The sequence below is a fragment of the Pseudopipra pipra genome, chromosome 21 (genome assembly GCF_036250125.1).
Source record: "Pseudopipra pipra isolate bDixPip1 chromosome 21, bDixPip1.hap1, whole genome shotgun sequence".
Classification (NCBI taxonomy): domain Eukaryota; kingdom Metazoa; phylum Chordata; class Aves; order Passeriformes; family Pipridae; genus Pseudopipra; species Pseudopipra pipra.
Window position 1 is genome coordinate 8,155,780 of NC_087569.1, and position 20,359 is coordinate 8,176,138.

General features: G+C 52.5%; 2 protein-coding genes across 5 annotated transcripts in view; one reads left to right on the forward strand and one right to left on the reverse strand.

Moving 5' to 3' along the window:
• Nucleotides 1–17,774, reverse strand: part of LHFPL7 (LHFPL tetraspan subfamily member 7) — a 61,378-nt gene extending 43,604 nt beyond the window's left edge. Inside the window, exons 1-2 of the mRNA XM_064677960.1 lie at nt 17,457–17,774; nt 6,927–7,065 (exon numbers count right to left, since the gene is read on the reverse strand). Of these exons, the coding sequence (XP_064534030.1) occupies nt 6,927–7,065; nt 17,457–17,744 (427 nt within the window). The 5' untranslated portion in view covers nt 17,745–17,774. The remainder of the gene's footprint in view (nt 1–6,926; nt 7,066–17,456) is intronic.
• The window catches only part of SPATA22 (spermatogenesis associated 22), a 71,010-nt gene extending 50,918 nt beyond the window's left edge, over nt 1–20,092 (forward strand). For 2 of the 4 annotated variants that reach the window (XR_010435628.1, XR_010435630.1), the window contains 10 exons: nt 5,735–5,776; nt 7,631–7,881; nt 9,128–9,869; nt 11,903–13,315; nt 13,561–13,779; nt 14,853–15,001; nt 15,980–16,195; nt 18,462–18,645; nt 19,241–19,309; nt 19,785–20,092. The gene's annotated coding sequence lies outside the window, so the exon portion shown is untranslated. The remainder of the gene's footprint in view (nt 1–5,734; nt 5,777–7,630; nt 7,882–9,127; nt 9,870–11,902; nt 13,316–13,560; nt 13,780–14,852; nt 15,002–15,979; nt 16,196–18,461; nt 18,646–19,240; nt 19,310–19,784) is intronic. The other 2 variants (XR_010435629.1, XR_010435631.1) reach the window with 2 other exon arrangements.
• Nucleotides 20,093–20,359: the final 267 nt, after the last annotated feature.

Below are 20,359 nucleotides of genomic sequence, written 5' to 3' on the forward strand. Positions count from 1 at the left end.
AAATCAAAGCACAGTTTGAGAACGAAGCAGAGAAAAGAAAACTGTTCAGAAGTCAGCTGGTAATTAATCCCTACCTCCCCTCACCGGGGTGGAGCAGGGCTCAGCTGTACAGCACAGCCAGGATCTGGCCCTTTCTCCTTCAGCAGCTCTGCACCTTGTATGAAATGAGCTTAAACCCTGGGGAAGGCTGATCTACGCTCAACCTGTGGCAGGGAGCCTGGCTGTGAGCAGAGCTGCCAGCCCCTCTCCCTTTTGCTGCTATTGTTTAATGGTCTGGCTCTCCAGTGAAGATTTTAGGTTTTGGAAGTAAAATCAGGAAATGGTTCTCAAATCAAGATGTTCTGTCACTTGAATGTATGCACTGAAGTGAACACAGAGAAATTACTGTTTCTGCAAAGTAAAGGTTTCCTCCAGTGAAAGGCTGAAGTTGAGTCGATGTTTGTGGTTCCACTTTCGTGCTCGTCCACCTGCAGATCTGACAGGTTCATTTTGCTCCCCTGCAACATCCTCCCAGGTGACACCTCCCAGTGGGAAGGCAGGTGGAAAAAAAGTCAATTGTTGGTTTTATCATGGGAGTTCACCAAATTCTTAAACATGCAGAGGCTGGTGGAGTAACATCTGGGCTTTGGCACTGGTGCCCAGCATCTCCACAGGGTTCAGAGCAGTCCCTGCCCCAGGACACACTGGCACAAGGCCCAGGATGGTCATGGCTTTTACTGAGTTGAATTCTGGAGGAAATTGGCAAAAAATGCAGCAGAAGAGGACTCGTATCAGTGAAAGTGAAAAAAATGAGAGCACAGGTAACTCAGGTTTAAGCAACGCTGGTGCTGGAGTGAAGCACCTCTTGGGCTGGGCTGTGACTGAGCCCCTCTCCAGCGCCCTGGCAGCAGGCTCCTACCCTCAGATAGTCATTAATTGTGTCAGGAATTAGTGAGAGCCCACTGACTGAATAATAATGTGTCAGAGGCAGTTTTTTGACTTTGCTAATGTAATTAAAGCAAGCAGGCAGGAAAGCCTTGCACCAGGGAAGGAACCAGGGCTCCTGACAGTGTGAGTCAAGACAAGGGGAGAACAGAAGAGCTGCCCTTGCAACTCAGGAGCTGGATCCATCACCACTCAGCTTTTATGCTGCTGTGCTTTACTTTCCTGCCCAAGCACCTTGCACCAAGGCTGGACTTGGCTTATTTTTGGCACTTCTTCTCTTGCTTAGCCAAATCTTGCAGTTTCGAGGGACCTTTCCTAAATGGCTGGAAACAGCTTTATGGCAACATTTTTTTAATGCTGCTCTGATGATTGAACACATCCAGCAACATCCTTGCATCAGGACTGAGCGTGTTTTTCAAGACTGCTACAAGAAGAGGGACCACGTGGGCCCTGCAATAAAAGCCACGACACTATTTTTAAACAGAGATGGGGGAAGCTTTGGGTGATTTTAAATCAAATCAATGCCTGGACAACAGGGCTCTGCTTCCCCCCTGCCTCTGCTGCCAAGTTCCTCTTCCCAATCCCAGGGATGTCTTGTGACAAACAACCCTCAGCTTCAACAGGATGGGGCTCTGGAGCCGCCGCAGCCACAAACACGTCCATCAGGAAACCGGCTGTGGGTCGGCCTGGCCTGGGCTGGGAGGGAGGGGGTGGGAAAGGCTGCACAGCCTGGGAACGGCTCCCACCCTCGTCTGCTCAGCCATCCCTGAACATTTTTAGTGTCGGTTGCAGCGCTGGCCTCCCAACCCCAAACTGTCCCCTGCCCTGGGGACGTGTCTGCTCCATTTCTGTCCCCTCCCAGAGGTGCTGCGGGGCCGTGCTGTGGCACTGCTGCACCCGGGAGCGCTGGGCGTGTCCCCACTGCCCGGTGGCCCCTGCAGCATCCTTGGACATTGTATCCAGCACTCCCGAGAGCTGCTGGTGCCACAAGTCCTTCAGTGCACTGGAAGGCACTTCAGGGGAGGTGCCTTCCCCTGGCTGTTATTTCAATCATGATTTCTTGGGGAGGGATCCAAGACTTTGCATGGGAGTGATGGCTGCAGGGAAGGGAAGAGTTTCACAGGCTCCTAATGGCAGGTCAGTAATTACTAGGCAGCCACGACCCCTCTATTTGCTGCTCTGTGGCTACACTAGCAAAGGTCAGAGTATCCAGGCAGCTTGGTTGTACACACTCCTGGTGCTGTTTTTATCTAAGTTACTAATTACACATTACCTGTATGTCACCAGGCTGATCGATAGGAGTCTGAGGAATCAATATGGATGTGGATGATGGTGCTGTTTGCCATTCAGAGCCTGCACACGCTGGGAAAAACAGGGCACCATCGATCCCAAAGGTGGGCTGAGATGCAGGGCAGGATGGAAGGCACACTGAGGGGGGAGGACCACACTGCCTTCCTAAATGACACTGACACAGACACTGGGACAGTGTCCTGGCCAGGGACCTGCCATGGCTGTGCTCCTCCTAGCACGTGCCTGCATCCCAAGACTGGGGCAAACCTCCCACCCCGCAGCTCTCCCTTGGGAATGGCACGAGCCACTTTCATCTAGGTTGCTTTTCAGTCCTTGGGACTTAGTACATTTAAACGGTTCACACTGATCTGAAAATTGACAATTCTCCCTCTTTATGTATTCTTACTGGGTGATCAGTGCCTGAAGTAATCACAGGCTACTTCAAAAATCACAAGGTCTCCTGTGAGACCATTTTGCTTTGCTGCTTAACTGACCAAAAGCTGAGGCCATCTCTATAATGCCATCATGTTGCTGCCAGCAAGAGAGGTCTTGGCTGCAGAATGCAATCAAATTTTGCAGGAAGAAGCTCTTGAGACTGCCATGAAATTTGGGATTACAGCGTGGCTAAATGAGGGAATTACATAACTGGGGCTTTCTGCCTGTCTTGCTGGAGTTCTGTGACTGTTCTGATTCTGTCGTAGCAATGCTGGGAAATTGCTCTTTGAAACCAAAAGAGCCCTAGAAAGGCATAGGCAGGTCAGGATCATTTGCCCTCAGCACTGGGTTTGTCATGAGCAGTGAGCTGATGGTGGTAGGATCAGACAGAGAGCAGTGTGGGGTGAAAGCAAAACTCTCCCCGAAGGCTTCCTCATGCTTGACTGTGCCTGTGCCCTCAACAAGGTGCAAAGCTCTGCAGCCCTCTCCTGTCAGGCCACTTCCCAGGCGCTTCTTGGAGACCAGGCAATGGATCAGCAGCAGTGGGGCAGCTGAGGTGTTGGACCAGCCACCCCTGGCCAGCAAAGCAAGAGCCCTTTGCCTGAAAAGCACGTGGCGAAAAGCTTTGAAAAAGCAACACAATCCTGGGCTTATTGAGGCTTTTAGGGTAGCAAAAGGAGCCTTGGAGGGAGGCTGCTAGTCCTGACTATGAAGACTTGTTGCCTTTCCTAAGCAGCAGATGGAATCGACTCCAGTGCTAGAATAGTCACCAGCAGCTTAATCCTACAGAAGACCCCTAATCCTTCCCTTAGTCCCACCAGCTCCAAAAGCAGAAAGCTGCCCAGATTTGCTGTTTGGTGGGGTTTACTCAGCCTCAGCTACAATCTCAGTTGTCACAGTAGCGAGCCTCACTCCTTTGGAGAGGCCATTCCCATGGGAGTGCAGATGCTCCTGGGCCAGGGAGCGGACACGGTCCATGCTGGAAATCTGGCAGAGGCTGTCCTGACTCCCGGCAGCCCCAGCCTTCAGGACACTCCTCTAACTCAGTGACACTGCTGGGCCTGTGTGGGCTGTGACAGCTCGGAGCAGAGCCTTGGGGCTCCCCAGGGTGTCACTGACAGGTCCCGTGGGTGAAGCCAGTGCCTAAAACACGAGGATGGTCCCATATTCCTTCCAGCCACTGGAAGGAGCAGTCACTGGCAGTCACTCGAAATCTGGTCTAAGAGCTTTGCAAAGATGAGCTGTAATGTCCAGCTATAAACCACAGGCTCTTGGCCAGCACGTGGAAGCCACCAGAGAGGTTGTACAGGAACAACCAGCTCTGGAGAACATTCTCTGCCCTCCCCATACAGCCCCATACAGCAGGAGACATTTCTCCCTGGAATTAACTCCTGTTTTTAAAATCCCAGCAAAGAGGCTTTTGCTGAAGAATGACTGTGGCAGGATTTCAGCTGTGCCCCCATTTGCCCTCCTTGTCCCTGGGCTTGGCCCCAGGACCCTTCTCCATCAGCAGTGATGGGCTGCAGCTGGGGACTGGGGCAGCCCACTGACCCACATAAATGGGCCACCTTGGCTGCCCCAGCCTCTTTGGAGGGGCTCCTCTGAAGGTTTGGGAGGAGGGATCCTCCCAGAAATTTAATTTCAGTGAGCTGACATCACAAATGGGGAGTGAGCCCCATTTCTAATCTCTCAGGAGCAGCTTTGACTTTGTGAGAGGTGAGCAAATGTTCTTTTATCCTTCCCCCTCTCCCTGTTGCTCCTTTACTCTTTCATTATGGCTCATCCTCTTGCCATTTGCGTGGAGATGTTGGTTTGTTTATTTTCTATGGGGTGGATGCCAGGCATCAGGAATCATGTGTTCAACTTATGGTGGCAATTAGCCCAGCTCTGAACCCTGATGGCATGTCTGCATCTGCAATTAGTGCTCTGCTCTGCTCTGTCTGCATGAGGTTTCTATCTTCCTTCCTTCTGGGGCTGGAAAAGGCACAACTTGGACCTCTAAAAAAATTGCAAGAAAGTGTTAAAGCTGGAGCTTGACTGCCCTTGCTGTGGGGCTGTTCTCAGGATTGATTCCTGAACCAAACAGGAACCAATCCTTGGCCTCTGCACTTGGATTTATGTAAGTGCAGCTCAGGGCATCTGTCTGAGACAGTGCAGAGCCTGTGGGAACTGATTCTGGCTCTGCTGGTGCCTCTGCTCATGCACTTTATGGCCTGTTTCATGCTCCTGGCTCAATGCACCTGGCTCTTTATTAGGACATCACATTGCCCGAGTCAATGTTTTATAGCATTAAGCTTATTTACTTGTGTCTTTGGTGCTCTGCAAAATACCTCAAGTTGGATTTTTGGGATGGGAAAATGGGAGCAAAATTTGGATTTGGGGGGAGAAGTGTCAGGGCAGGCAAAGGAAAGGTCCCTGTAGGACCTGATGTGCTTCAGGGAAACCTGGGTTCTGGGAGAAATATGGTCCCCTCCTCCTTCCCAGTGCTCTGCCAGCATCTCGTGGGGTTCCCCTGACAGAGTTGCACACCCCCCACCATCAGAAAGCTGCTCTACCAAACCTCATGGGCTTGCTCTGCTTTCCTTCTCTCCCATATAAATTCACCTATCCTAAAATCCCCGTTTTTCTCTGAGATAATGTGATTTTTGGGGAGCAGTTTCTCTCCCTGTCACCTGCAACTGATTTCTATTGAAGAGCTTCCTACTGGGGAGGGGGTAGAAAACAGGGAGAGAAATTATGGAGGGGCAGCATTTCTGAATCCAAATATATTAAACCATTTAATTCTGTTGACTCAGGGCTGCCTGGCTCTGAATGGGAATTAATCCACAGTGCACAAAATTAAAAAGCACATGACAAAATGCTTAGCAAGGCACTGCCAGGGTTTAAAGCAGCCCATTAGCTTGCTCGAACGTACCCAGTAAATTTTCATTTGTCAATAACGCTTAGAGCCTACAGTTTATTTACAGCCTGTTCAATATTACCAGCACCCCTTGGAGCGCCTCATTTGTATTTATCTGCCACAGTCGCTTTCCTTTCCAGGGACTCTTCCTAATCCCTTGCTTTGTAACTGCTTGTCTTGTTGCAGAGCCAGACGCAGCAGGAATGTGTCCCCCCGCCACAGGCAAAGGTAATGTGGGGTTACCCCTTTCCATCCCAATTATGCCCTGCATGGGAGGCCACCTGCAAGGCCACCCTGAGCTGCCTCCCAGTGACCCACCCCATCCCCGGGATGGGGCTGGGACCTGCTGCCATGGGGCTCCACCAGTGTCCTGCACCCAGGGGACCCACTGGCTGCAGCCACCAGCCAGCACAGAGGGGTGATGGGAACCCCCAAACTGGGAGATGGGGATAGGCACAAGCAGCTGCCTCTATGGACCCACAGCCTGGCTGAGCTGGAGCAGCCATGGCTCCTCCATCTGCCCCAAATCAGCTCCCGTGGGATGAGCCCTGGTGAGGAGAGCGTGTAACAGGATTTCCCCCCAAAGCTGCTTGAATGCTGCTAGGCAGATAACAAAGCCTGGCTGACCCTGAGGATTTCTCCAAGGAAAGGATTTTATTCTTGGGCACAGACATGAACGGGCAGTTTAATCTCCTGTCATGGCTCATGTCCAGTTGGGGTCATTTGGTCCAACACTTCAGCTCACAGAGACGTGGAGAACAGGTCTTGGGTGGAATTTGTCCCTCCACAGGGAGGGCAGCAGGAGGACAGATCTTCCCCAGCTGCCTGCCTTCTTCCCTCTGCACTAGCACTCCTCTGAGGCAGAGGTACAGGCAACTCAATGCAACAATAAGTGGATGCAGCATCAAGGGGGGGTGGGGCTGGGGAAATACAGGACAGGTTGGGCAATCACCTGTCTCAGGTGTAAAGCTCAGAGAGGAAGATCCCTCCAGAGGCTAACCATTAACAAAATGGCCCAAATGGAACTGCAAACTTCACAGGGGACATCTACTAGACCCCGGGAGGTGCAGCAGCACCCTGCCAGCAGCCAGCTTGGTCCCCACCACTCACCACAGCCCCCTGTCCTACACAAGATCCTGAGCCAGGAGCAGTGAGCAGGACCTGCAGCTCCAGCTCTGCCAACAGACCTGTGTATGTGGTGGGAGGTGACATTCAATAGATTCTACAAGGGTGGATGCAGGAGGCAGTTCCTGAAGAGCCATTCGCTTTACTCCCAGTGTTGGCTGGGGTTTCCAAGCACCTCTTGCTGCTGAGATCTGACATTCCGTGAACAGACAGCCATCCTCCCACCCCAAAGAGCCAAGGCCCCGTCACTTGCCTGCTGCTGTCTGCATGTATCCAGCCAGGGTGCAGACCCGCCGCTCGCAGGCTCCGCCGGGCAGCAGGACAGCGACGATGGCCAGCAGGGAGCTGAGGGCCAGCAGGGCACAGCCGCCCGCACACAGCACGGCGCTCGTCTGCAAGGACACAGGGGCTGTCAGAGAGCCACCCCCGCTCTGTCCCCACCACACCTCCCCACAAATCCCCCCTCTGCAACTGGGAAGTGGGGCCCTGTCACAGGTGACTTCTCCCACCTTCTCATTCCACCTTGTGTTGCTTAAAATCACTGTTAGGTCTGAACTCACGGTTCACCCATCACCTGGTCCCAGGGGTTATCAGTATTTTGGCTACAGTGGTAATAGCAAATGTATGACATGCATGAGGGGCTATGTCACTATTACATGTGCCATTAGATGTCTGTGATGTGTGTTGGTGCCTCTGCTGAGGGTGAAATCTTGTGTCAGTGCCCGCCCCAGTAGGACTGGCAATGAGGGGGGATTTTGCCACTGATGCTCCATGGTGGGGATCCCACTGTGCTGCAAAGGTTCCATTGCAGCTCTGCCAATACAGCAGGCTGCTTCCACCCTCTGCCCAGCTCACCTCCAGCAGCGTAAAAACTGGGAAAAGCACTAATTTATGGCAAAACAGGTCACCCTTGGGTGCCCAATCACTGCACCGTTGCTGTTTCTGTCCCCATTGCAGGTGATGTTTCCACCTCTGCCAACGGGATGGCACTGGCAGCGAGCTGGTCCCTGTACCATCAGGGGCACGTGCCAGCCCAGCCAGGGGCACAGTGTGGCCAGGGATGGTGAGAGGACCCGTGACCCTCCTTCTCCAGCCCCCAGCTCGTGGCAGCAATCAAAGAGCGTGAGGGCACCTTGGCCCCAGCACTGCGGCAGCCACGTCAACTCCTGTCATTTCACAGCAAATTCCATGGAATGTTTCTGGCTTTGGTGAGTCACCCTGCAGTAACATCTGCCTCAGCTCCCCCAGGCACTACAGCTCTAAGACAGGTCTCATTCCCATCTTCCTGACAAGCCTTGCTTTTATAACCTGGGCAGGAGTTGCCCTGAGGAGCTCGGTCCCACTTCCACCCTCATCCAGCCCTCTTGTCCTGCTGAGACATCCTGGTTAGGAATGCATAACTTTCCTTCTTTATTTTTCCCCCTATATATGAGCTTTTGGGCAGCCATGGTTACTACAGAAACAAACCCAATATGTGTTTCCATTTGGCCCCTCTCACCAAAGCTGTTACAAATCAGGAGTAAATAATCTGCAAAATGAAAGTTATCCTGCAGGAACCACAGGCAGGCTGAGTGGGGGAAGAGGAAGTGGATTTACCCTTGGCTATGGGGGCTCCAAACAGCTAGAAAAACTCCTCCCACTAGTGGTGCAGCCCCACACTGCCCTCATCTACCTGTGTTATTCACTGCTGAGCTGGTTTTTAGCAGCTGGACTGGAAGGTGCTGGATGGCACAGCCACTGCCTGCAGGGTCCTGCTTGGGAGCTGCCACTGCTCCAAAAAGGGACACACTGGTTCTGGTGAGGGACAGGCCAGGGGAGCACGGTCACAATCCTGTCACCCTGGTGTGTTTCCCTCCATGCTGTGCAGTGATTAGAAATCAGCATCTTATTTATAGCCTATTTATGCACTGCACAAGCAATGCAAATGCTGTCCCAGCAATAAATTAATTCCTGACATGCAATGTAAAAGGCACAGCAGTGCAAACAGCTACCCAGAGAAATGGAGAGGCTGTTCCAGCAGGGGTATTTGCTCCTCTCTGTGCCTTCCAAGTCACTGAAACCTGAACAGAGAAGTGCTGCAAAGTCAAGACACCCCATCAGGGATGGGGCAGCTGCCCTGTCCATACCCCAGGAGGGATCCACAGGGTTTGGGGTGGGGTGGGATGGGTGACCCCATTGCACAGACACCCTCCCATCATGGGGCCCTGTGGGGAGAGCAGCCCCAGCCCTGCTCCCCACCACTCCCAAGGCAGCAGTGTGGTGAGGAAATCAGGATTCATAACAAAAAAAGGATTACTCTGCCTGGCATCTGCATTTCACCTTCCGCCTGGCAAAACCATCCTCCTTTGCGAGGACCATTAATAATTTAGAGTGATGAATTTTTCAGCAGAAAGGGGTCTTGTGAAGCAGGCTGGTTCCTCTCTCGTGTGAAGCATATTATTTTTAATGATCTAGGTTTTCCTTAATTGTGGTAGCACAAATCCCCTAAAAACTCACAGCTCCTGCTGGAAACAGCCGATGAGCCGCTTGGGCTGCTAATCCCCACGGAGAGGTGTGAAGATGTTTTTCAGGACAAAGTGACATGAAAAAGGGTACAAACAGGATGGGTGCAGGTGAGTGTTACACTGACTGAAGAGCTGGGTCTGGTCTGGGACCTGCCATGAGGGTTTGGAAACAAGAGTGTGGAGTCCCAGGGTCACAGCACCCTGATGTGCACAGTGGTGGCCAAAGAACCATCAAATCCAACCAGGCACTGGCAAAGGGAACTAAGGTCTTGTGAATAAATGTGAGAAAATTCATGTGGGAGTAGGTAAATGGTGAGGGTTGGTTTCTGCCATGTGGGCCAGGAATGCTGGAACACCAAATGGCCATAGGGCAGCTCTAGGGGCAGAAGGGGCAATGCCACTGAGCAGGTTTAGGTGGGGCACAAGGGATGGCAGGGGAACAGCTGTCCCAGCATAGGGGACAATGGAAAAGGCACAGCACAGGGCAGATGGCAAGACTGGATATGCTCCCAAAACACTGGATATGCTCTTGGAAACCAGAAATTTTTCCTTTTGTCACAACCTTTCCAGGGCTTCAGCTGGGAACTATTCCAAGTGCTCCTGCCCTGTCCTGGAGTCACACCTGCAGGTCAAACAGCCACTTTTGAAGGAAAATAACAAGGCTTAAGTTTGAAGAAGTCCATGGAGCAAAGGTACAAAACAGCAGCAGCTAAAACCCTCTCCTTCCCACTGAGTAGCACCTCCCTCTCTCTCTTCTCTGTTTGTGCCTGTTGCATCTTGAGCGGAAAGGAGAGGATGCAGGAAACAGGATGCAAAGGCTGAAACCCAAAAATAGACTGGAGTGGGGGGAAAACTGGGATGCACAGAGGCCACCTCTGAGGGCCCAGTCAGGAGCAGGGAAAAGCCCATTCCTCTCAGCATAGAGCACAGGTCCCAGTGCAAATCCTGCCAGGGAGCAGCAGGACTGGGTGAGCTGCCCACCCCTGGGCACTGCAGACCCTCGAAGGTGCCAGGGAGACCCCCGGGGGGAGCTGGGGGCTGTGAGCAATCCTGCCTCTGCCACGCAGGGAAAAGACATAAAACCATGTCAGATTTTCTGCTCCCACTCCCAGGGAGATTAATTGTTTATCCCCAAACAAATTAATCGTCCCCTGGTGGGACTGTAAATATGCCTTTATGTAGCGTAATAAATTCCGATTAACAACAATCCCCTGCCCGTTATTTTAATGTTACAGGTCTGACATGAGCCGTGGCTGTGCCATTCACTGAGCAATAAATCTGATGAAGATGCTGTTTCATTCACCAAAAAAAAAAAAAAAAAAAAATCAAAATTAAGATGTCACATAATGACTGTCCTGGGAAGAATTGCTTAATATCCCTAATGAAAACTTTTTAAAAATTAACTCATCTTTTGAAACCAAAATCCATGGGCTTTCCAGCTTAAAGTGGAAAGGGTGAAGGGAGAAAAATCTGTCCAATCCAACGAGTTAGTGCTGAGAAATGTTACATGGTATTTGGCTTGGCAGAGATAAACCAAGTTGGCAAAGCTCCTGCCATCACATCCTGTGAACTGGGTCACACCACGATGCACATTAGTTTATTAATGCAATTTATTAATTGGAACTTGACCACCCCCAACAGCTGCTATGCTGGATGGACCCAGAGCTGTAGGCTGAGGGAAGCATTACAGACTGCTTGGGTGTTTCAGCCCTGCTCAGAAGCTTAAGCATCTTTGGAAATGGGAGCAGAAAATAAATATCCTAAATAACTAGGAAATAAAGCCACAGGCTAAGTGAGAAAAAAAAAGTGAGGGTCACAGCGTGTCTGGCTTTCTAGGGATGTCTGTTGAGACAGAAAATGTTTGAGAAACCCCAAATGAGCTGGAAAAAAAGGGTAAATTCAATAGTAAGAGAAGAGGCGGGAAAATTAATCAAACCATTTTCATTTTTACAGGCTGTCCCTTCCCATCAGAGCTCTGTGTGGTTAAATATTCATTATAGGAATATGCTTTGGGGTTAAACTGGGTAGTGCTGTACCTGGAAAGGTAGCAAGCAAACGGACACCAAGGTTTTGCACTTGTTAAAAAAATAAATCAGTGCTGGGTGGAGGTGCTGAGAGGTGACTGGGGGTTTGGGTTTTGCAGCAGTGCTGGCAAAGCCCCAGGTGCCTTCTCCTTGGGCAGAGGTGCAAGGGATCTTGGTAAAACCAGGGAATATCCATCTGGGCACAGCAGAGAGGCTCCTGCCTCGGTGGGAGACGCTGCCTGTGCAGGGTGGGTGGATGGAGCCTCACAGCTTGTTCATATTTCCCCCACACAAGTCACAGAAACAAACATCCGCCATCTGGTCGGCATTAAAGCGACGGCCAGGAAGAGGATCCCACACGTCCCCATCTTCTCCTCCCCGGCAATTACCTTCCTTTCAGTGCCATCTGAGAGCTCTCTCCTTCCTATTTGATCTTCCCTCTCCTTCATCCTGGCTCCCATGTAAATGACATCCCCTGCCCAGCATCGCAGGGAAGTGCCCAGTGTTGTCCGATGGGGATGGTGGGAGTGGGTCCAACCTCCCCAGACCAGCCTGGCAGTAACGCAGAGCCCCAGGGGTGATGCTGCCGGGGAGGTGGTGATGTCCCAGTCCCCTGAGATGGGATGTTTTGGCCTGGGGCACACGAAGAAGGAGGGGAGCTAACAAGACTCCAGCCCTCATTTCTTCCTCTTCAAGTGCAGGATTTGGTTGATGGGGACCTGCCCACACCACAGCACACACAGGGGGTACCTCTTCCCAGCCCAGATTTAGCTGCTTGTGCACAAAATTCAGCACCACCTGTACCAGGACACAGCTCAGCCAGTTCCAGCCTTCCAGGAAACTTTCCTGCTTTCCAGCTAATCAGGTATTCACTAAAACACCAGAGGGGTTAATGCCCAAACTGATTCAAGGGGGTGGGAAGGAAGGCATTTTTTTAATTAGGGAGAAAATAAGAGGCAGATAATATGTCTGATGAATTAAGGCTGTCTCTCTTTCAGTGCCATTGCATCTGGGGATGCTGGAAAGCAGTTCCTAATGGCACTGCTTTATCTAAGAGGATGATGGATAGTGGTGAAAGAGAGAAAAAAGGGAAAAAGTAAGACATTAGCACATCAATGGTGTGCCTGTGACCTCCATCAAGGGATGTGAACCAACTTAATGAAATTTTAATTAGGCAGCAAGCAGTGCTCTGTCGCTGGGTACCAGATCAGCCCTTCTTACCCAAGCTCTGTTATTATCCTGCCTTGGGATAAGCCCTTTCCTGGCACTGGCAGCAAAGCTGGGCTCATCGCCTTGGCCAGGGAATGCCCCGCAGGTCACACCACTCTCCCATCTGGCTTTTCCTCACAAAGCCAGTGGAGAGGAGCCTGAAGGGAGTGGGACTTGAAGCCTCAAGAGGATGGAGGGAATGTCCCACTGCCAAAATGTCCCTTGCCGTGTCCCTGCCACCCTGTGCCAGACTCCGCTCTGGGCCCTGCAAAGGGGAAATGCAACGTTCACCCCAAAATGTCTCTGATGCACCAGGACAATGCCCTTCCCAAGGCCCGGGGTTCAACATTGGCTCTTCACCGAGCAGGTGTGTGGGCAGGTGACCCAGTGTGAACTGACCATCACTGTCACGAGTGGCCACATCTCAGCTGAGCCCCAGTCCCTGCCCAGCCCCTGCAGCCCAAGCAGCGGCCCCAGGGCTGGCACCCACCTCTCCCTGCTTTTGTTTAAGTAAAGCAGCTTCCATCTCCCTTTGAGAGCAGTGGATAGAATTAACCCTGAGAGCAGCCTGTCTGCATTTCCAATTAATCTGACTTCCCCTGGCCCACCCATAAGCTGGTCCTGTCTCAGCACCCCTTTCAGCCCAGCTTAGCAGTGAGCAGGTCACTGATCAGTGAGTCCTGGTAGTGGTTTGTGGCTTGGGTACTGAAACGTGGGGCCACAGCCCAGGAATTACAGGTTTCCCCAACACTGGGTGTTTTCTGTTCTGTTAATGTAGGTCAAAAAACTCTGGGTGGCTGATGAAAGGAGATAAAGTTTACTGCGAGGCAAATGTGCATGAAGGGAAAGATGGTGATTTCAAGAATTCCTTACACTTAGGACTTAACAACTCTTGCCAATGCTGTGTAAGTGCAATTAAAAATCAAATGGATTGGTAGAGTGAGCCAGGAAAGATCTGCTCTCTTGGGAAGTTCTTAGGTTGAGGAGCTAAAAGGTGATTTCCTGATAATCCCAAATTAACATGTTGGCTTGATACATGACTCTGGAGGTAGAGCAGACCCTACCCAAGAGCCAGCACACACACGGCTCCCTGCTTGGGTCATATTGCAAGCCAGGGACTCCCAAAATTCTCATTTCTCCCTTGTGCCAGAGCCTGCGCTAGAAGAGGAGTGACAGATTTTCCAAATATCTTCCCATCTCCATGAGCAATCTCCTGATTCACTGGGATCAGGGCTGCTGTGTAACTACTCTGCAAACCTGACCTGAGCAGGCAAACCTCAGATGACATCGGGGACCCAGGGCTGGACTGACACGGCGAGAAACCAGCAATGAAGGTTTGTGAAACCCTTCAGCATTTCCCAGTGAAAGGGTAAGCAGGTTTACTTTACATTTTCACTAAGCTTTGCTGAGTCTTTTCAATTCCTGCTTGAAAAACCAGGAAAGACCCACTTGAGGAACTCCTGGGGTCGTACAAAGCCTTCCCCCCATCCTGAGCAGGTTGTTTTGGGCTCTGCTCCAGCATGGCATCACTGGCTCCATAGGCAAATGGTCCATGTGGTTTTACCCTGACTATCATGGGCTGATCAGCGTCTTTGTTATTTTAGATTACATGCTTGGCAAAGCCTGAAAATAATTGGAGACTATCTGGAAAAATAAAAATAGAAATTTGAAATGTGGCAGCACTAGCTTCCAAAGTGCAGCACTGAGACAGGAACCCATGAGCCAAATGCTCCCACTGAAAGAGAAGATAAATTAGCTCAGGATGAAGCACTACTTTGCATGTACACATAGGCACAGAGTGATCTGGCACCAGGAAAAAGAAGAGTACTGAGATGCAGTGAAACAGCTCAGAGCTCAAAAGTTCACAGGTTTCTCCCAGCTCTACCTGTTGGCCTCCCAAAGCAATCCCCTCTCCCCACAGTGCCTGCACCCCTTGGGACATCCCTCTCCAGCCCTCACAGCTCCAGGACTTCCCACAATGGATCCTCCTTTCCATTAATTGTCTGTGTAAGGGCCTCACTCATAAATTGGCTGGGCAATCTCACCATCCTTTCTCCTCACTTGGCTCCAACCAGACCCTCTCCAGTTCCCATCAGCTCCTGCATGGTCTCAGCCTGTCCTCAACATCTCCAGCCATCGGGAATATTTTATTATATTCTAATCCATCAAATAACCATCATGATGCTGAGCATGGTGCAAAGCCTCAGCAGCCTGAGCACTGACAGGGTTAAATTAAAGGTACCCATGATATTAGAGAGCTGCAAAGTAATTATGAAAGGAAGCAGAAAAAAAGCCAGCAACTCTAAGCAGACATGAAGGCCCTCTTAAGAGAAGAAAGGCATGTTAATTAACCTCCAGACATGATTCAAAGCATCATTTGTAGCATGATTAACATAATCCCCCAAGTGCACACACACAAACGGCATTAACGATCATTTGCAGGACTGAACGGCTCCCCCATCCCTTCAACAAATCGGCACATTTGAGCAGGGAAACCGCTGGAAACGTGCACGTTTCAGGAAACAAAAAGAACAACGTTCCCCAGGGATGGACACCCCGGCTGTGGGCTGTGCCCACCCCGTGTGCTGCAGGTAGGCATCCTCCCCAGGTGTGCTCTCAGCATCCTTCCCAGGTGCTCTCAGCATCCCCTCAGATGTGCCACCAGCTTCATTCTAGAAGAACTCTTGACCCTGTGTCACCTTCTGCTCCCTTTGCCAGCCACAGCCACAGCTCACACCCCCCTCACCAGCCTCTGCCACTTCAGCAAACACTGGGGGCAGTTTTCAGAAGCTCCCGGATTCCTGTCAATGTTTGGCTCGTGGCTTTCGTTTAAAAAAGGAGCTGCCCACCAGATTGCTTGAAAGATTGGAAATGAATGCCACAGTTCTGAAAGCAAAGAAAAAAAGAGCCACAATTTCCCCATCTCTCCAAAAAGGAGAATCTCCTGCTCGAACTCGTGGACAGGGTTCCCAGCACTCAGCTCCCCCCGTCCTGAGCACCGAGGCGTGTGGGCTTGGAGGCTGCTCATGCAAGAAAGCCAAAGCTGTCACCTGCCTCAGCAAAGCTGTCAGGGATATTTTATCATATTCCACCCCATCAAATAACCATCACAACAGGTATTCCCACAGTCATCATGGCAGAAAGGTGGTAGGGGAGCACTTTCCTCTGAAAGCCACTGCATGGTTTGTTGTTCATTAATTATCTGGGCGGTATTAATAAAGGTGACATGGACATGTCACCAAAATCCCCTGTAAACTCCACTCAATTCATGTGATATTCATCCTTTCACAGCCCAAGCTCAGAGGCTTTGCATTACTTTGTATTCTGGATGTCAGTGTTTTCAGAGGCTGAAGCTTGTTCAAATGAGTCACTGCTGAGCTTCATTATCTTTAAAGTTTGTTATTACTTGGGAGTGTTTATCTGCATCACATTTGCAAAAACATCTGAACAAAGGCCAGCCCATGGAAACAAGAGCATTTTTGCACCTTTTTATATAAATAGGAAGGAGTTTATACAGCTGGTTCTTTTCTTTGCAATTCACAATATTTGTCTTTAATGCCAATTTTAAGGACCGTGATGGGATTTAAGCAATCACAGGCAGACCCGGTGTCCTGGGAGAGATAACAGCGCAGCTCCACGGCAGGCTGAGCACCCCAGCTGCTGACACCCTTTGTGCCGGGCACAGCCACGACCTCTCGGGGATGCTGCCCTGTATTGTGATCTGGAGGAAGTCCAAGCTTGTGTATTCTGAGCAGCAGCAGTGAAGTCGCACTGACGACCTCGGGGTAAGAAGCTAAGAATGAAGGGAGAGGAGGAAGAAAGGGCAGGGGTAAGCAGGGGGCGGGATACTGGGACCAGGCTTTGTGTGGTCCCAGTGTGACAGGCAGCTCTTTGTCACCCTGGGACACCACGACAACCCCAGGCCCCACGGGACAAGCGGGGAGGCCTTGGCCTCCTTCCTCCCAAAACCTGGTAAGAGCATCACCCAGGGGGGCTGGGCAGGGGGCAACCACAGTGCCCCCCGTCCAGGCTCGATTTCTGGATCCGCTTGTCCCAGGGGCAGCAGTTTCAGCCACCTCCCTGCTCTCTCCTCCTCGGCAAACTCAGCCAGCAAGTGATGCTCAATACCCCGATGGCAAGCACCAAAATCCCTCCAGCTTGTCCCCCGACTCCCTCCCTCCCGCAGGAACCTGCCCGGGCAGGTCGAAGGGACGGGAGGCCCCGGCAGGGCGGGGTGGCCGGGTCAGACCTGTGGCACGGCCGGGACGTGCCCACGGCCTCGCTCGGGCTGCACTGACCCCCACACCAACATGAGGCTGCCATGCAGCACCCCAAGCACAGCCAGGCATCCCAAAGTGGGATGTGACCCCACAGCGACCGTGGGATACCCAGGGGGTGCTGAGGGGATGCTCAGAGAAGGACATGGGGGGATGCAGGGGATGAAAGGGATGCTGGAGAGCAGCACAGGAAGATGCAGATGATGCTCGAAGGCACCGTGGGGGATGCAGGGGATGCCTGGGATGCTCAGGGCAGGACAGAGATGCTGGAACACGTCGGGGGGACAGGACAGGGGATGCTGGAGTGATGACAGGGGGTCCTCAGGGACGTGAAGAAGACCAAGATACTGGAGAGTCTGGAGCAGGTCTGGGGGGATGCCAGGAGGTGACGGGGTGACGCTGGGGAGCCCAAAGCAGGCAAGGGAGGATGCAGAGGAGGTGATGGGGATGCAGAGGAACCCGAACCAGGCAGGGGGGGATTCTGGGGATGTCGGGGAGCTCGAAGCAGACAGGGGGGATACCGGGGAGGTGATGGATGATGCCAGAGAGCCGAGGGAAGGGCAGGCGGGATGCCGGGAAGGTGACAGAGGATGCCGGGGAAGTGACGGGGGATGCCAGGGAGCCCGAAGCAGGCAGGGGGGGATGCCGGGTCGGTGATGGGAGATGCCCGGGATCCAGAGAAGGGCAGGCGCGATGCCGGGGAGGTGACACGGGATGCCGGGGAGCCCGGGGGAGGCGGTGGGGGGTGCCGCGGCGGGGAGGCGCTCACCTGCCAGGAACCGGAGGGGATGTCTCCGAAGCCGCCGGGGCCGGCGGAGCCGTGGCAGCCCCGGGGCGGGCCGGCGCAGCGCCAGAGCAACCCGAAGCCGGCGGCGGCTCGGCCGGGCGGCAGCAGCCAGGCCGGGGAGAGGAAGGCGGCGGCGCAGGCGGCCAGGAGGCCGGCGGAGAGCAGCGCCCAGAAGCAGCCGACGCCGCTGCACATGGTGCGCCGGCGGGGCTGGGAGCCCGCGCCCCGCGCCGCCCCCGCGCCCGCCACCGGCACCGGCACCGACAGCATCGGCGGCGCGGGGCGGCCCGCGGGGCCGGGCGCGGGGCCGGAGCGCTGCCCGCGCCCCTGCGCGCTGCCTGCGCGCTGCCTGCGCCGCCCGCCCCGCGGGGCGCGGCTGAGCACGGGCGCGGTTGCGACACCCGCGGCGGGCGGGGGGAATCCCGGGGCGGTCACCTGCGCGCACGGTTTTGGGCTGTTTTACGCCGTTTCGCTGCGGGGCGGCCGCTAAAGAGTCGTTTTATTCCTGCGGTTGCCGGTGATGTTTTTAACACACGCGCGCTCCCCCCACCAGTGCCCGGGAACGGCGATGCTGCGGCTCCGCGCCCGCTGCGATCCCGGACGAGGACACGCGTGGGGAATGAGGGTTTGCAGGGGGTTTCTCGCAGCCCAGGTGTCACCGGGGGGGTTATTTAAAAACGCGGGGGCCTCGGCTCCTCCGTGGGAGGGAGATCTGCTCGGGGTCTGCTCGCTTTGAGCGATGTCAATTCTATCCCTTAATCCCGCAGGTTTCTCCAAAGTCTTGGGGGCAGAGTGGGGAGAGAGCGAGGCAAAGCGGCTGCCCGGGAGCCTGCGCTTACTTTAGGTGTAAAAGCTGCGCCTCCCAGTGCAGATGGATTTTTACAACAGTCATTCTGAAACTTCATGGATCAGGTTTTATTCCTTCTAAACCTCCTGGTCACTGTCGCTGTGCAGCAGGAATTGATGTCTTGTCCTTACGCCTCGCAGATCTGACGGGGTTTTCTCGACCTCCAGAAGCTCAGCTGTCCCCCCGAGCGGACCCACGTCCATCAGCCGCAAGCCAAAAGAGCCAAATCCTTTCTTAATATAGCAAAAAATATCTTTATCCCGCCCGAACGTCCTCAGCCGTGTTTGAGGCACTTAACTGCCGACACCGCTGAAACAGTTAAAGGTATTTTTGTTAAAAAAAAGGTTTTCCTTTAGATCCGGGGTGCGTTGCTTGGTGTCTCAGTTGCAGCCTTTGGAGAGGGCTCAGAGCCCGGCAGTGCTGGGAAACCCGTGCGGTTCCCGGCAGCAGAAGCCGGGGGCTTGGCACCCTCTCCTGGTGTGCGCCCGGAGTGCTGCGGCAGGAGCCGGGCTGCCCCGGGAGCGAACCGATGGCAAATCATCCGCACTTCCAGCTCAGTTCACGGGCACAACCTCCGGGATAACGCGCCGCGGTTCTGTCTGGATGCAGCGTTTGGGCTTCACGGGGGTGTGTCTTGTCCTGTGGGACATCCTCCATGGGGATGGTGCTTGTCCTGTGACTTCCACGAGAGTTTTGAACGGACAAAATCACACTCAGCCTCGTTTTTTCCCCATATCCCTGGGTTGCAGAAATACCCGAGAGCTGCCATGTGCTGCATCACTTCTTGTACTCCTTGAGGCACTTAGAAAAGCAAAGAGGGGAAAATAAAAAGCGTAAATGGAGAAATGCAGAAAATGGTCTTAAACAAGATTATTATTTTTTTTAACTTTTCACTTAAACGAGATTATTGTTTTTCAAGTATTTAGGACACCGTAGAATGGCCAAAAACTTGGGAAAAACAAGGCGGATTGGAGAAAGGTCATCCGAGGTGAGTCCCACACAGCTCTGGCAATTCCATGTGGGCAGAGCGGAGGTGGGAACAAGCTGCTTTGTTTTCACTAATTCAGAATAATTCCGGAGTGGCACTAAAGCCCTGCAGAAAAGGCTTCCTTGCTGCAGGAGCAGCCTGGGGAATGGCTCAGAACGTGGTGTGTGAGGGCTTTTCTATTTGTCTCTGCTCCTGCTCAGTGCTCCTTCCCCAGAGCTCGGCTGCCCAGCACATCTCCAGCAGCTCTTTCTGCTGGGACTGAGCCTGTTTTTCCCCTTTCCCCCCCCTCCCCCCCATTTTACGCTTCAAACCTCAAGTTTTAACCCACCCACTCACCCACTGAGAGTCACCCCTTGCTTGTGCCCAACCACCAGGCATGGAGGAACAAACCTCCCTGCTCGGGCATGTGCTCAGTGGAAGGAGACAAGGAGGAGTTGCAATGTTTTAATGAAACCAGGTGTTTTTTTTTTTCCAGGCTGGGACTGGGAGAATTCTCTTCTTTGAAATCCCCAGCAGAGTTGAGAAGCCGGTACCAACCCTCCTGTTCCCATGGACTGAGGTCAGCCACATCCAAATTCGCTGGGAATTCTGTATGTGCATGCAGACACTTGTTTTCCCATTTAAAAAAAAAAATAAAAAGGAGAAAAATATAAGTCTGTAATTGAAGCTGCTGAGACTGCAGTTTCAGAGCAGCCCTGCTGTGATGTATCAGTTCCTTCTTCTTCATTTTCCAGCTTCCCCAGCATCCTGTTGTGCACAAATATATGTCTGTGCTGCATCTTTCCCACTCTCCCCCACCACTAATTCTTGGATTCTTAGTGATTATGCCTGTATTGCTTATTTTGCAAGATGTCTGATTATTTGTTTGAAATAATATTGTATTATTTTTTAACAGTTCCAATGGCAATGTTCGGAATATATGGTTTTTAAGCTCTAATGTGTTTCTGTACAAAGGCATTTTTGACTCCTTATATATTTTGGGCATTATTACTGATTCCAGAGTAAGATCTCGGCTGTTAAAGCCCTTAGTCATGTAGTTTTTATTATTTG